General features: G+C 29.8%; 1 protein-coding gene across 1 annotated transcript; it reads left to right on the plus strand.

The window, feature by feature from the left end:
- Positions 1-1006: 1006 nt before the first annotated feature.
- Positions 1007-13504, plus strand: LOC111709433 (uncharacterized). The gene is made up of 19 exons (XM_023483094.1): positions 1007-1049; positions 2301-2381; positions 2581-2644; positions 2983-3042; positions 3358-3440; positions 4021-4106; positions 4873-4953; positions 5154-5223; positions 6158-6233; positions 7214-7304; positions 8109-8165; positions 8469-8552; positions 10202-10297; positions 10803-10864; positions 10974-11112; positions 11889-11945; positions 12211-12283; positions 13095-13149; positions 13423-13504. The coding sequence occupies exons 2-19, from the start codon at positions 2319-2321 to the stop codon at positions 13458-13460; spliced, it is 1335 nt and encodes a 444-aa protein (XP_023338862.1). The 5' UTR covers positions 1007-1049; positions 2301-2318; the 3' UTR covers positions 13461-13504.
- Positions 13505-13890: the final 386 nt, after the last annotated feature.

A 13890-nucleotide genomic window follows, 5' to 3' on the forward strand; every position in this document is an offset into this window, starting at 1 on the left:
TATTTTTGCAAATACTGAAATTTACGTAATATAGTATAAAACTCATTGAAAAATTGTCATGACGACATTTGATAAATTCTCCGATGTATTCGTTATTAAGGGTTTCACTGTATGATTATAACGTACGCATTACAAAATATTATTATTTTTCTTGACTACTAGTTTCACCTATTACTTTAATAGTCTTTTTTTTAAACGAATTAGTAAGTTTTAGTAGGCTTTAACTACTGTAAAATTGAAAAACCCAATAAAACCCAATAAAACCAAATAAAACCCAATAAACCGACTGGGCTGTTTTTTTAAAAAAACCTCGGTTTTTTCCAACCCTGAAATAATCCCGCTAGTAGCAAAGACAATGTAGAAGTCGTCGTTTTCTTCCCATGTTTATTGGGACACCCTGTAGATCACAATTCAAGACTATATTATATTCGTTGAAACCCAAAAAGGATGAGACTTCAGAGACGACTGTACGTAATTTATAATATCCTATAGTGTCCTGTTTCCTTATATTTATGCAGGCAGAAGACTTGATTTTATCTCGGAATGGTCAAATTTATATAGTTTTACGTCGTCTTTACAGTCTAATTCTTTCTGGGTAACCCTGTAGAACGTTGAACTATAAACAAGTTTATAAAGAGGGGCATACATAGAAGGGCGACGTGTAGACTCAAATTATGATCTTTAAATATTCTAAAGTCACAAAACAGAATTTTTCAACTACAGCTTGTTTAAAAACATCAACTACACCTTAGATTGTTTAAATATCCCACTGATATACATTTTGCAAAATTTAAAACAGAAAACTAATTTTAAGTTACAAAAAATATCGTAAGTTACTGTGAAAAAAAAACGGAAACTGATCAAAAAAAGAGGTTTACTCTAGAGTTAAGTCTAATTTTCTTACCCTTCTTTAGAGATTTTTGGGAGGGGTAAACGTTATGAATATAGGAGATTATGCAAACACAACAATTTTTTATAGATTTTTATTTTTTAATAAAATAGGAGAGAGATTTTATCTTGTTCCAATTCTCCATCTCTACAAAACTAAGGTAGGAAAACAAATGGGAGAAAAACGGAAAATTGAAAACTATTCTAAAAAAACGAGCGGCAATCATACAGTAAGAACCAAAACAACATTGAAATTGTGGTCAGTGAGAAATTGTAATTTGCTACTGAACTTATTTAAAAGAATTGACCTTTCAGTGAACATATTTAGAGATATAAGATGGAACAATTGCAAATTACGAAATCCTTAGCAATTTTAAAATAAAATAAGAAAAAGACGACATTGATTTCCCATTTATTCTATAGTTTGTTTGAATTCTATGAATGCTAACTGTTGCTCGTTTATATTGTTCATCGACAATAGTTTAATGAATTTTAAATTAATTATTGTTTTAATTTTCGGTGGCTCACTGGAGTCTTAATTTGCGTATCTTTATCTGAGCCATAAGATAGAAGATACCGTCATTTTTTCCAGCTTGCAAAGTTTAAGTCTAACATTTCCTCCATTGCTTCTTTATCAAAAATCCGCAAGTCACTCTGAACTATAATTAAAAATTAAAAATTTTACCAAAAATATGGATAATAATACAAGGGAAGAAAGTTCCAAACCGTGATTTGGTCTAGACTTGACACTGAGTGTCAGGTATATGGGCCAACTGTGCAAAGTTATCTTTTTTAACTGTTAATATATTTCAATTTAGGCCGAGGAGTAAAAAAATGTCTGACATTAACATCACATTGTTTTGAAAATTAAATTGAACAGAAAAATGCGGAAAATTTTATATTAAAGATGGAGAAAACTTAATGTCATCTTTTCTCTTCGTATTTAAAAGTAAAATGTGGAAACATATTTTTAGAATATGGGTTGTGTTGTTTGTTGGATCCAAAACGCGTCTAAGATTCGAATTCATGACCTACGTGGGAAAATGTAAAACTTTAAATTGTTTTTCGAAAATGGTATAGGTTTTTGTTATAAATAAATGACTGCTTCCAGTTTTGATTTTAAAATAAAGTATATAGTGTTATGTCTAGTTCCCGTCATGTTTAATAGTATGTTGGAAATGGTTTCTTTAATTGATATTTGCGCTCGGCACAGGGAGAATTACTAAACGTTTATCATTATAACATAAGCACTGTTGGAACTTTCTTTCTCTGTATTATTTTATTCATTCTAGACCAGTTAAAGATTTTTAGTGATGGATTTGTAAATCGGGCATGATTTAAGTTAATGAGGGTCACTTCAAATTTTGTATATTGTTTATTAAAGAAGTATTTTAAATGTTCTCTAATTTAAGGATGTTCTAAAAGTCAGCATGACGTGTAAAAAGGAGAAAATTAAAAAGTTACGAGTAATAAATGGATGGAGCTACAACTCAGTAAGTTTTTTTTTTGCAGGATAAATTTGTTAAATTTTAGAATCATTTGACAAATTTAAGGTTAATAATAATAGATATGATAAAAATTTTATTAAATAACAATAATACTTATTATGATAATATTATGATAAATTATGGATTTTTAGATCTGAAATATATATATATATATATATATATATATATATATATATATATTCAGAACAAATGGTTACTTGATGAAAATAGATACTGTGGACGAGATTTGAAGAATGTAACACTTAAAGGAAAAATATCAACAAAAAATGATCAATTAAAGATACTGTTCACGGAATTTCAAGTGAATAACAATAACATTTAGAACAGTACTCTTCAACCTTTTGTCGGGACGAGGAAGGTATTGTCGTATTTCTGTCTTAATTTATTTCCTTTTCTTTGTTAAAGTTGAATTAATTGAAAATTACTTTATAGTAAACCACAATTGTAAATAATAAATTATTTGATGTAAAAATAATGATTTCCCCTTTATTTTTACTTAACAAAATATTACAGCAATTTATTGCGCCTCTTTTATGCCACTTTATCCTCCTTGCCTTGTAAATTTTACTTGGTTGGTAATTTTCAGTTAGTTCTCCAACAAATGTTTTTGAACTTCTTATACCGGGATTTCCAGTTTTTCATACAGGTAAATATTGGTAGGTAAATTTTGAGATAGGTTGGTAATGTTTAGGTAAACTAGCTGGCTTATACTAAACATGATACAGGTTAATATTGGTAGGTAAATCTAGAAATATGTTGGTAATATTTAGGTAAACTAGCTGGCTTACACTAAACATGGTACAAGTAAATATTGGTAGGTAAATCTAGAGATAGGTTGGTAATATTAAAGGAAACTAGCTGGCCTAAACTAAACATGATAGCTAAATATTGGTAGGTAAATCTAGAAATAGGTTGGTAATATTAAATTAAATATAATTTAGGAATATTCAATATAATTTAGGAATATTAAAAATAATTGCTAAAAGATGGGGATTCGATATTTTCACACTGAAGAACAACCTTGAGGGGGTAGAGGTCGGAAAGGTAAAATTTAAGAACTTCTGTTTTTTTAAAGATTATTTTTAAAATTTTATGTTGATATTTTTTTATTTTAGTGAACACAAAACTAAATTTAATCTAGACCTTTAAGTTTAATTTTGCCAAATATTTTTCTTCGGTTTGTTTGTGCAGTTTAAAAATGTTACTGGAAGATTGTTCTCTAGAAGAATCTGTTAGAATACAGCGCACTAAATTTGTATTTCTTGTCCAATATTAAACATTCTTAGATGCTGGCACGATTTGTTTCTCCAAAATTATCCGAAAAAGGTGTAAAAGCAAAAAGTGTTTGGATGTTACAACAACATCTTTTTTTAGCCCAATTCAGACAAATTTTCTTTTTTTTTCTTTCTTCCATCTGTCATAATTATTTGGACAACCTAACATTTACCAGCTAAAATTCCTTTCTTAGCATATACAGGATACATTAACTGTGTAATAGGAATGTGTAGTTGATAATGTTTAAAAGCAAACAAAATATTAAATGAAATGGGTCTTTTTACACTAAGCAATTTCATTTTCATTGGACATTTCAAAGTCTCATCGTATCATTTTTCTTTTCGTTAAGTTAGTTTGTCAAAGAGAAGTGGCTCTGCAGATGATGAAACTGAATGGTACCTGGGTTGGAATAGTTGGAGACATTGTTTTCGGACGGTAAACTTCCCAACCATAATTAATATAATAAAAAGAAATTTTATGCTTTTGTGAAGATTACTTTACAACTGAAAGAAAAAATATTTAAAATACATACTAATAAAATAGGGTTTATATTCGTCTTAAAACACTGAATTCAAAAACGTAAAAATACGGTAAAACCCAGACAAACACTGTTTTTTTTTCAGAAAAATGTTTGGCATTGAATTAAAGACAGTTTTTAAATAAAATAAAACTAGCAAATGGAGGCACAACTTCTAAAATTGAATTACCAAAATCAATGCGTTTTGATGAATTTTGAAAGCCGACCTTCCATACTGATCTCCGATGTTTAGAAAAACTTTGCTCACCATTTAAGAAAACATATTTTTGCTGTGTGGTTATATTTTTAATCAAATTTTTATATTGTCCGAGGGATAATCAATCATATCTTAATAGCAACAACAACAAGTAGTTTTTGGATATATATTTCTAATGAAAAGAAAGAGGATTGGCAGCACTAATTCAGATTGTTTTCTATTAACGAAAGCAAAAAGGCGACAATCATTCTGGAATGTAAACTCCTCTCAATGAGCAGCTATTGAAGAGAACAAATGAGTTCTAAATTTCATATATGTTACCAAACAAATTTGCTTCTATGTAAAATCAAAACTAGAGTAGTTACAAGGTCATAAAGTCGTATTAGTAATGGCCCAAAAGTGGAGCCAGTATAGAATAAAGATTCTTTGAAAAGTTGCATCAAATTCCAATACTGATGTATTCTTAGAGCTGATGTTTCTGGAATATCATTTGGGCAACGTCAGGACAGAAACCAGGCGATTGACTATACAAGCACTGTAACCTTCAGGTATCATAAAATCCAAACGGTTTTTACAATTTATAATTTTTTATAACTTTCAAAAAAGATTGATATAAACGTGTATAAATCTAAATCAAAACAGACAAAAAATATCTACATAGCACATAGTTTTCATTTAAAGCATTTTATTCATTTTTATGTTTAGACATGAAAAATTGATTATCGAGGTGAGTTTTCTTAATTTTCAGGGAATGGGTGTTTAGTACAAGGAAACCTGAAGCATCTACTAGTTTCTGGTGGGTTATTCTTCCCCTCCAGGTAGGCTATTTTTTTCTATTTAAAAAAATCATATTACATCATAGCATATTTAAAAATAAAGTAAATTTTTTTCTTAAAAATGTAGAAAGATACTTATTTTAACGTATCCTAAATTTATTTAATGTTCGCGCATACAAAAATTAAAATGTTAAACGACAATTCGAAAAAAAAGTTTAACAAAAAATACCATTATTCTGCTAAATCTTGAAACACTGGTTATAATTTCAAGTGGAACCAACCATGTTTGATCCGCGTTAAAATTCTTTCAATTCTGTCTCTGTCCTTACTCCCTGGATATACCATAGTCCTCACTTTAAACGTGTATTCCCACGTGGACAGATTTTTTAAAGAAAAATTAACCCGCTAAGCATGCTGTCCCATCGCTTTAAACCATGAGGAGTGTGTCTTTTGCCTATCATTGTCAGAGGTCTGCCATGAGTAATCCAGTTTCCTTTTTGAGAAGGGTGAAAAACCAGTTTATGGTATTTGATTTAAAGTCTATTGAAGGCTCTGTTCCCCCTTAAAACCTGTATCAGCGTGTACTTCATCCCTGATGTTTTGAGTTTCTGTATTTCTTCTGTATTCATCTTTATTACTATATCTTGTTCGGGATTAGTCACGCTTTCCACTCAGTTGTCCTTGCTATCTAGACTTCTATACAAGTACAACGCACATAGCGCCCGCCGCCCTTTCTCTCAAAAGGCTTAGAAAGCTCTGCTGACACCCTTCCTCTGATCGAGGTTCGGATACACACTGTCAACAATAGGTTTAATTATTTAGTCTTATTCCTTGTTGGGTTTCATCTCAACAATGGGGTAAATAATTTAGTCCTACTTCTTGTTGGATTTCATCTCCACTATGTGTTTAATTATTGCACATTATTCAGTCCTCCATCTGTTCAAGTTTCACCTAAACATTACGTTTAATTATTTAGTCCTACTCCTGGTTGGGTTTCATCTCCACTATGTGTTTAATTATTCTCGTGGATATGATACTAGAAACTGCTACAGGTTAACATACAAAAATGTATTAAAACATTAAACTATAATTTCGGGTTAAATGTTTTCATTCTTTCTTTTTGAATTTTAGAAACCTGCCCTGTTGAAATTAAAAGTGGAATAATTTATTAAATGTCGATTGTTTTAAGGTTTGCAAAAGCCATAAGCTTTTTTTGTCTTGCCTTAATTTACAATTGCTATAATAGAAAATTTTGCCATATTAATTCCAGATATTTGAATTAATAATTTTTTATATATTTTTATACTTAAATCCACAATTCATTGATATATACCAAGGTACTAATGCAAGGAAAGTTAATTGCGGTCGCGTAAACTCTGCGTACATATTGAAGCCAGTTCTCTTTGGGCGGAATTTGTAAACAAGAATAGATGCATCAGTGTTCGTCTGGTATCCGAGGAGGTTAAAAGCATTTTATTTTGATAATTTTGATACTTCACATAATAGTTTTCTCTGCCCAGAATATTTCATAGATTATTTTTTTGTGAAAATTAATTCCATGTCAGGCTGTGACATCCGTCTTGTTTTTACTTTTCCTCAAAAAGACGGTACACTGCACTGCAGTACACAAAATGCTTACACCTCTGAAATAACTTTCCTTGCATAAGAATCTAGATATATACTATGTAACCTAAATTGAAAATAATTAAATTTCAAAAAGTGTTGTCATTCTTAATCAGATAAAACTTTTGAGAGTACCGTTTTGAATTGGACATGATAGCTTAAGTTTAAGGTTACCTGAAATTACGTCTGCAGTCATTTAATTAAAATAGAAAAAATTAAAATAAATCATAGCAAATGGAACCATTAAGGCAAACGTGTTAAGTTTCACACAAATGCAAATTAGCATATGTTTGAAAAAATTATCTATGGCAAAAGTTTTTATTCTTGAATATCCATGGTTTTTAGTTTGGCAAATAAAAAAACTACCAATTATTCATATGTTATTAACTTATTATGATTGTATAAGCAGGTTCAGATAAAAGGCTGAGTCTAAAACTAGACAGTTTGAGTGAACATTTAAAATCTATTATCATGGGAGGAGAAACTGTGCAGGGACTAAGGTACATAGGTAGGACCCATAAAACTGTATAAAGGAAGACGACAATTAGATTTAATTCATGATTTTAAAAATTCCAATGAAATAATTGTAATCTAATCTAATACACATAAGATTGTTTAAGTTTTGTATTCCTATTCTAAAATTTTATACATGGGCTCTACTGTACTATACTGTTTTGCAAGATTTTTTTGTATTGTGAAACTTAAAAAAAGATTTTCTTTTTATATAAATATTTTAAAAAAAACGAGTAAAACTTATGGAGTTTTGGACCCCTAGAAAACTACCTAAAGTTAAAAATGGAGACATACAATATCTGTTTTATTCTTGAAACACTTTATTTAAAACACACGTACTAATGAAGAGAGAGGAAGAGAGAGATTGCAAGAATTTAAGAAGCCTGGTAATTTAGACATGTAAGAAGTTGCCCTACTCTCGCGTCATGTTTCTCTCTTATTTTCTTGAATTCTTCAAAGAGGCAATATTTAAAAGTTCTCTCTCCTCCTGCTGTCATATTTGTGGGAGGAGCAGGAGCATTACATTTTTAGAAGTAAGACGACTGAAAAATGAAAGGAAATGCTTTAAAAAGGTATTTCTAATCAATTTTTCCAGTTTTTCCCCCCCAGTAATTATCAGTGTCAAATTCCTGGGAATTAGAGTTATTGCTAGGGATTTGGTACAATTTCTACCCGATTCTGGGGGAAAATGTATCAAGAAACCTCTCACTGCCTTCTGAGGAGTATTTCTAAATATGTAAAAGGATATTAAAATTTTACATTTGTTTTTTGTTTTAGTTTTTATTTCACAGGACCTGGAAGATTGTAAAAGAAACCATGGTGGTCCTCTGGGTGGCAAGTTTGACTTGGTAAACAAAAAATAATTCGTTTAAGATGCTTTTAGAGACTGTTAAACTAATTTCAAGTTGAAGTATCTTCCATTTAAAGAATTGCGTGCTGGATTCTAAAGTAAAAATAAGATAAAAATCGTAGAAAATAAATAAATTTTATTTTTTGTCGCTAAAATTAAAAAAGTAAGTTTAGTAAAGAGAAACCACAATTAAAAGAGAATTCTTATAAGTTAGGAAGGTGCCGTTCTAAATTATGATATAACTGTAAAAATGTTGCTTAAAATTAGCAGAACAGTCCATTTAAAAAAATAACTGTTCCAGGTTTTATACAAGTATGTTGCTTGCGAGTATGATTCAACAGATTCCTGAGAAACCAATCCAAACCATGCAGGAGATATTAGATAGGTGAGAACTTATGAATTGCGATATATATTAAAGAGGTCAAAATTTATTAATGATAAAGAAGAAGATTATCCGGATTTGACTGGTTCAACTACTTATTATGCATTCAGTAAAACTACATCTCTTCAATAATTAATTATAAACAGACCAAATTATTTAGTTAGTTATGCACGGCTGTATTGGATTAAACTAACTCTAGATGGTTGTCTTATAGCAAAAAAATAAATTTGCATATTTTGATAAATTTTTGCAAGAAATTTCACAATTCCGCGCAAAATTACACTATAATTGATTGTCATTGGAATCACGAGTTCAAAGTAATGAAACTTTCGTAATTCACTGAGATTTTTTTTTAACAACAGACAAAGAGTTTTGAACATTCTCGCGCTCAGGAACACCAGAGCTATAAGATTGTGATCCTATAATAGCATTTTTTTTTCTAATTTAAATATTTATTTCATTAAAACAGTTTTTGTTTAAGGGCTAACGTGCTACAGGTTGCAAACATACAGGGTAGCAGAATTTTAATATAATCAACAATTCTGAATTAAACATTTTTAAATTTTTTTTAATTATTTTAAACTAGTTTCGTGAAGATTACATTTACAATTTTTGAATCACAAAAAGAGACATTTTCTAGACTGATATATATAGTATTTTTATCGTATTTCGTTTTAAGGATTGTGACAACCCTTGCTGACAACTATTCTATGGCTTATTCATTTTGTAATTATTATCGATTTAAAGTTAGCCATACTTGATTTACAAAGTAATGTTTGCCATTTTACATCAAATTATTCGTTTTACATTTCCAGCTTCTTGGTAATAGTATTGAGTTTCTAATGAAAATATAGCGAAATTTAATGGCGAAAAATGGGAAGATGACCGTAAGAAAACATTTGAAGAGGAATTAAATTGTCATTTTATGTTTGAACCAACGTGAATTTACGGTTTAGGTTTCCAATGGAAAGGTACCAATGGAATAAATTGTTCAGGAATATCCCTGTGTACATGTTCAGCACAATACCAATGGAATATATTGTTCAGGAATATCCCTGTTCAGCACAATAACAATGGAATATATTGTTCAGGAATATCCCTGTGTACATGTTCAGCACAATACCAATGGAATATATTGTTTAATGTTCAGGAATATTCCTGTCTACATGTTCAGCACAATACCAATGGAATATATTGTTTACTGTTCAGGAATATCCCTGTGTACATGTTCAGCACTATACCGATGGAATATATTGTTTACTGTTCAGGAATATTCCTGTCTACATGTTCAGCACTATACCGATGGAATATATTGTTTACTGTTCAGGAATATCCCTGTGTACATGTTCAGCACTATACCGATGGAATATATTGTTTACTGTTCAGGAATATTCCTGTCTACATGTTCAGCACTATACCGATGGAATATATTGTTTACTGTTCAGGAATATCCCTGTGTACATGTTCAGCACTATACCGATGGAATATATTGTTAAGGAATATCCCTGTGTACATATTTAGCACAATACCAATGGAATGTAATGTTCAGGAATATCCCTGTTCAGCACAATACCAATGGAATATATTGTTCAGGAATATTCCTGTCTACATGTTCAGCACTATACCGATGGAATATATTGTTTACTGTTCAGGAATATCCCTGTGTACATGTTCAGCACTATACCGATGGAAACATCCGAATATTTGGATCCAGTCCGAGCAGAGATTCTTAAAAGAGCAGATATGAGGTCAGATAACTTTTGAGAACAAAGATCTTTTATTAAAAGACCTGAAATTAAATACTATAAAGGATATTTTTAAAAAGAATCACACTGTCCCTCAAAAGATTAAGATTAGTCTTATCGTGTATAATTTAGGTTTTCATGTTTTGTTTTTAAAAACTGATTATTTTCAATTGTGGGTTTTCTACAAAGTAAACAAAACCAAACACTTTTCTAACTTAAAACGACATTATTTTCAACATTTGTGATCAAAGGTTTCAAGGGTACCGTTGTAAATCGGATAGTCCTTCCTTAAAAGGGTTTTACTTAACTGTTTTATCTACATAAAGTGTTTATGATTTAATTTAATTGACTTCATTTCTAAAATTAAGCTGAATTAAGTTTCTTTTTTTTCTTCACAATAATTAATTTTATATTTACATTTCAAGTTTTACTTAATAAGTTTTCGGAAGAGATGAAGTCTGTAAAATATTTAAAAAAATTTAAACTTGTTTTCTATAAAAAATCGTAGGCAGACAACTGTAGCAAATGTAGTGGGCACTATTGGTACCGTACTAAAGAATGACAACCCAGGTATAAACATATCAACTGCTTATGAATATCAACTGATCATGAATATTACCTGTTCCATCATAAATATCAGCTGAATCAATTTAGATATTTAATAGAATATTTTGCTTAGGAGAGTACAATGGTGTCCTATTCCAGCCGAAATATGAGCATCCCCCCTGGCCTGCTCATAACAGCCAACAGATAGCTGACAGCTATCCTACAGCATTCCTAGTAGCTAAAGGGTCAATTTTGAAACCGTACTTTGACTGGTAAACTTTTTATGTTTTACAATTAATCCTTCAAAAAAGGCAAAGGAACAGAACATTCGCCTTAAGTTCTAATTTTCTACATTTATGCCACCTAGAGGTAACATTTGGATATTTACGTGTATGCCCCATTAAGGTGCATGGTTATTTAAATCTTTGGGTAGAATCTAGTAAAATTCATAGTTCGTAATGTCTAATAGTTAGTAACATCAGATTGCAAAGATATAAAGATTGGAAAACAAGAGTTTAAGGAGAGTACTCAAGCTCTTTATGAATAAGATAAAGTTAATTGAACAAGGAACTTATGATGAGTCGCAACTGATCTGCAAGGTACAGGGTGTTTCACTAAACATGGTAGAGCCGACATAAATCTTTGGAAAAGTTATCTATCAACGAAGTTGCCTTGACTTATAAGCATTTCATAAACAGGACCTCGTAATGTAAAGTTTATAACTTTAATGATTTTCTAATCCATCTTTGCAACCTGATGGTGTAGACCTTTCATATTTCAAACTATTTGACCTAACTGAATTCATTTGAAATATACAAGATCTGCGACATCTGGTTACAAAGACAAAGGGATTTAAAAATCAGATATTTTTTCACAGACTTTCAAATTTACGGAGAACTTGTCAGCTTCAACTACGATTGAACTTGGGTTTAAAGTGAACCTACTCATTAATTAATTCTCAATCCTTAATTGGTCATGCGTACACAAATTATTGATCACTTTCATTATAATTTTATTATTAGTTTCTAAAAAAAGAAAAATCTTTTAGGACGATTAATCAGCTTGTCGCCTGCGGATTGGTTGAGAAGCTCTGGTCGGATTTCAGGAATTCAAATCATTAAAATGAATAAAATCGTTAAAAATGATAATGGTGCATGGGTTTATATTTTTTCTTATACTTTTCCAGTTTTTTAATGCAACCCATTTAGGCCGTTTTCTTGCTTTTTACAGTTGTAGAAAACCACGAATGAATTTCTTTTTCAAAGAGCAAACCAAAATATTAAAAAAATAAAAAAAATATAGAATTACTAGAATTACAAATTTTTATGTTTAATTTGATCAAAGAATTAATGATGAAATTAACCCTATAGTGACGTACAACAGAAAGCAGTTCGAACCAGTTTTCCAACAAATTTTAAGGAGGATGAGTTAAAACCGATGCAGGTATCGATGGGCGTCGTTTTTGACAATTATAAGGCTCTAAAAGCTTTACATCCGTTCTTTTTCAAAATTGCATGCGCTATTTTAAGTTTGATTCTTTTACATTACGCAAAATATGGATCAAACTGGAACTGATAAAAAATGTTGCATAATGTAATAAAAGCAAACTTATCGAAAAAACAACAATTTTGTCATTTAATAAAAAACCTGCATTCTTATGGAGCACTTTTAAAGATAAACGACTTGAATGTTTAAAAACAATATCCGTCAAAACATTGTTATCCAATTTAAACCTTTGTAAATAAAATGGATGAACGAGAAACTTAACATTTTCAAAGTAAAAAAACTAAAATAATTTAATTATGGCTCCTTTATAGAAGCGCATTTATATTTTATACCGTTGTGAATCGGATATGCCACTGAATGGAGAATGTCTTGAAATTAAGTCGTCTTTTAAAATCTACTTTTGAATAGAAAATAGTTTTAAATATAATTGAATTGCATATTTTGAAATTATTATGATGCCCTTTTTATTACAAAATCAGTTAAATTTAAAACAAAAGGCTCCTGAAAAAAAAAATATTTTCCTAAGTGGACATTTTTCATCTAATTTAAAAATAAATGAAACAGCTGCATTTATCGAAAAAGCTCAAATTGAAAGCTTTGACATTAGTTCTTACTGTTCTAAAGTATCTAAATCAAAAATGTATAATCCATTCACAAAAAAATGTTTTAAAATTGCTTTTGACAACATAATTGTAGGGAAAACGCTTTTTAGTAAACTATTTACTATATTTTTGGTTGCATTTTATAGTTAAGAAGTGCGTATCTTCCTCTTCTTATTCTAGGATTTGGTATCTTTGTTGGTGGTAATAAATTTTTTTAAATTTAAATTTTGATTATTAGTATTGTTATTATGATGGTTGCAAATCTATAACTCCCAGCTTAAAAAGTTGACCGGGCAAAAGATTTTTTTAAAATGTTTTTTTAAACATTCTTATATTATGTAGATTACATTGTGAAAGTTGTTAAAATTATACGATCAGTAAATTCGTTCGTGATTTAAAAAAAAAATTCAAATAATAATAAGTAAAAATTTCGACAAGATATAAAAAAAATGTTTCCATAAATGTATTATTTAGGTGTTGTTCTTCTCTTGGAAAGAAGAAGATGGATTTGAAGTAGATTTGATGTAAAAAATTGAAATAAATCAAAAAAGCTAAATATTTTACACACAATTTTTTTCAAAGAACATCTTTTAAGTGTATTTACTTACTTTACTGTATACGGTATTTTTTATTCAGAAAACGCATTTGATGTAAAAATTAAGGGAACGAAATTATATAGGAATTGAAGGCATAGAAAAAAAATTGATCCTCTCTTGATTCATTTTCGAGAAGCAATTTGAAGTGGAACATTAGAAGGGAGTTAAAGAAATTACGTTTGGCTAATGGCTAATTGGGTCAGCATAGCTAGATTATGTGCTTTTAGATTATCAAACCGTTTATGTCAGTTATCTGACGAACCATGTTAAAATACCTTACTTTTTCATGAAACAACAGCATTTATATTTTTTTTTAAATAGGCATTTGGGAAATTTCCCAAATTCC

Source organism: Eurytemora carolleeae, unplaced genomic scaffold (assembly GCF_000591075.1).
Source record: "Eurytemora carolleeae unplaced genomic scaffold, Eaff_2.0 scaffold966, whole genome shotgun sequence".
Taxonomy (NCBI): Eukaryota; Metazoa; Arthropoda; class Copepoda; order Calanoida; family Temoridae; genus Eurytemora; species Eurytemora carolleeae.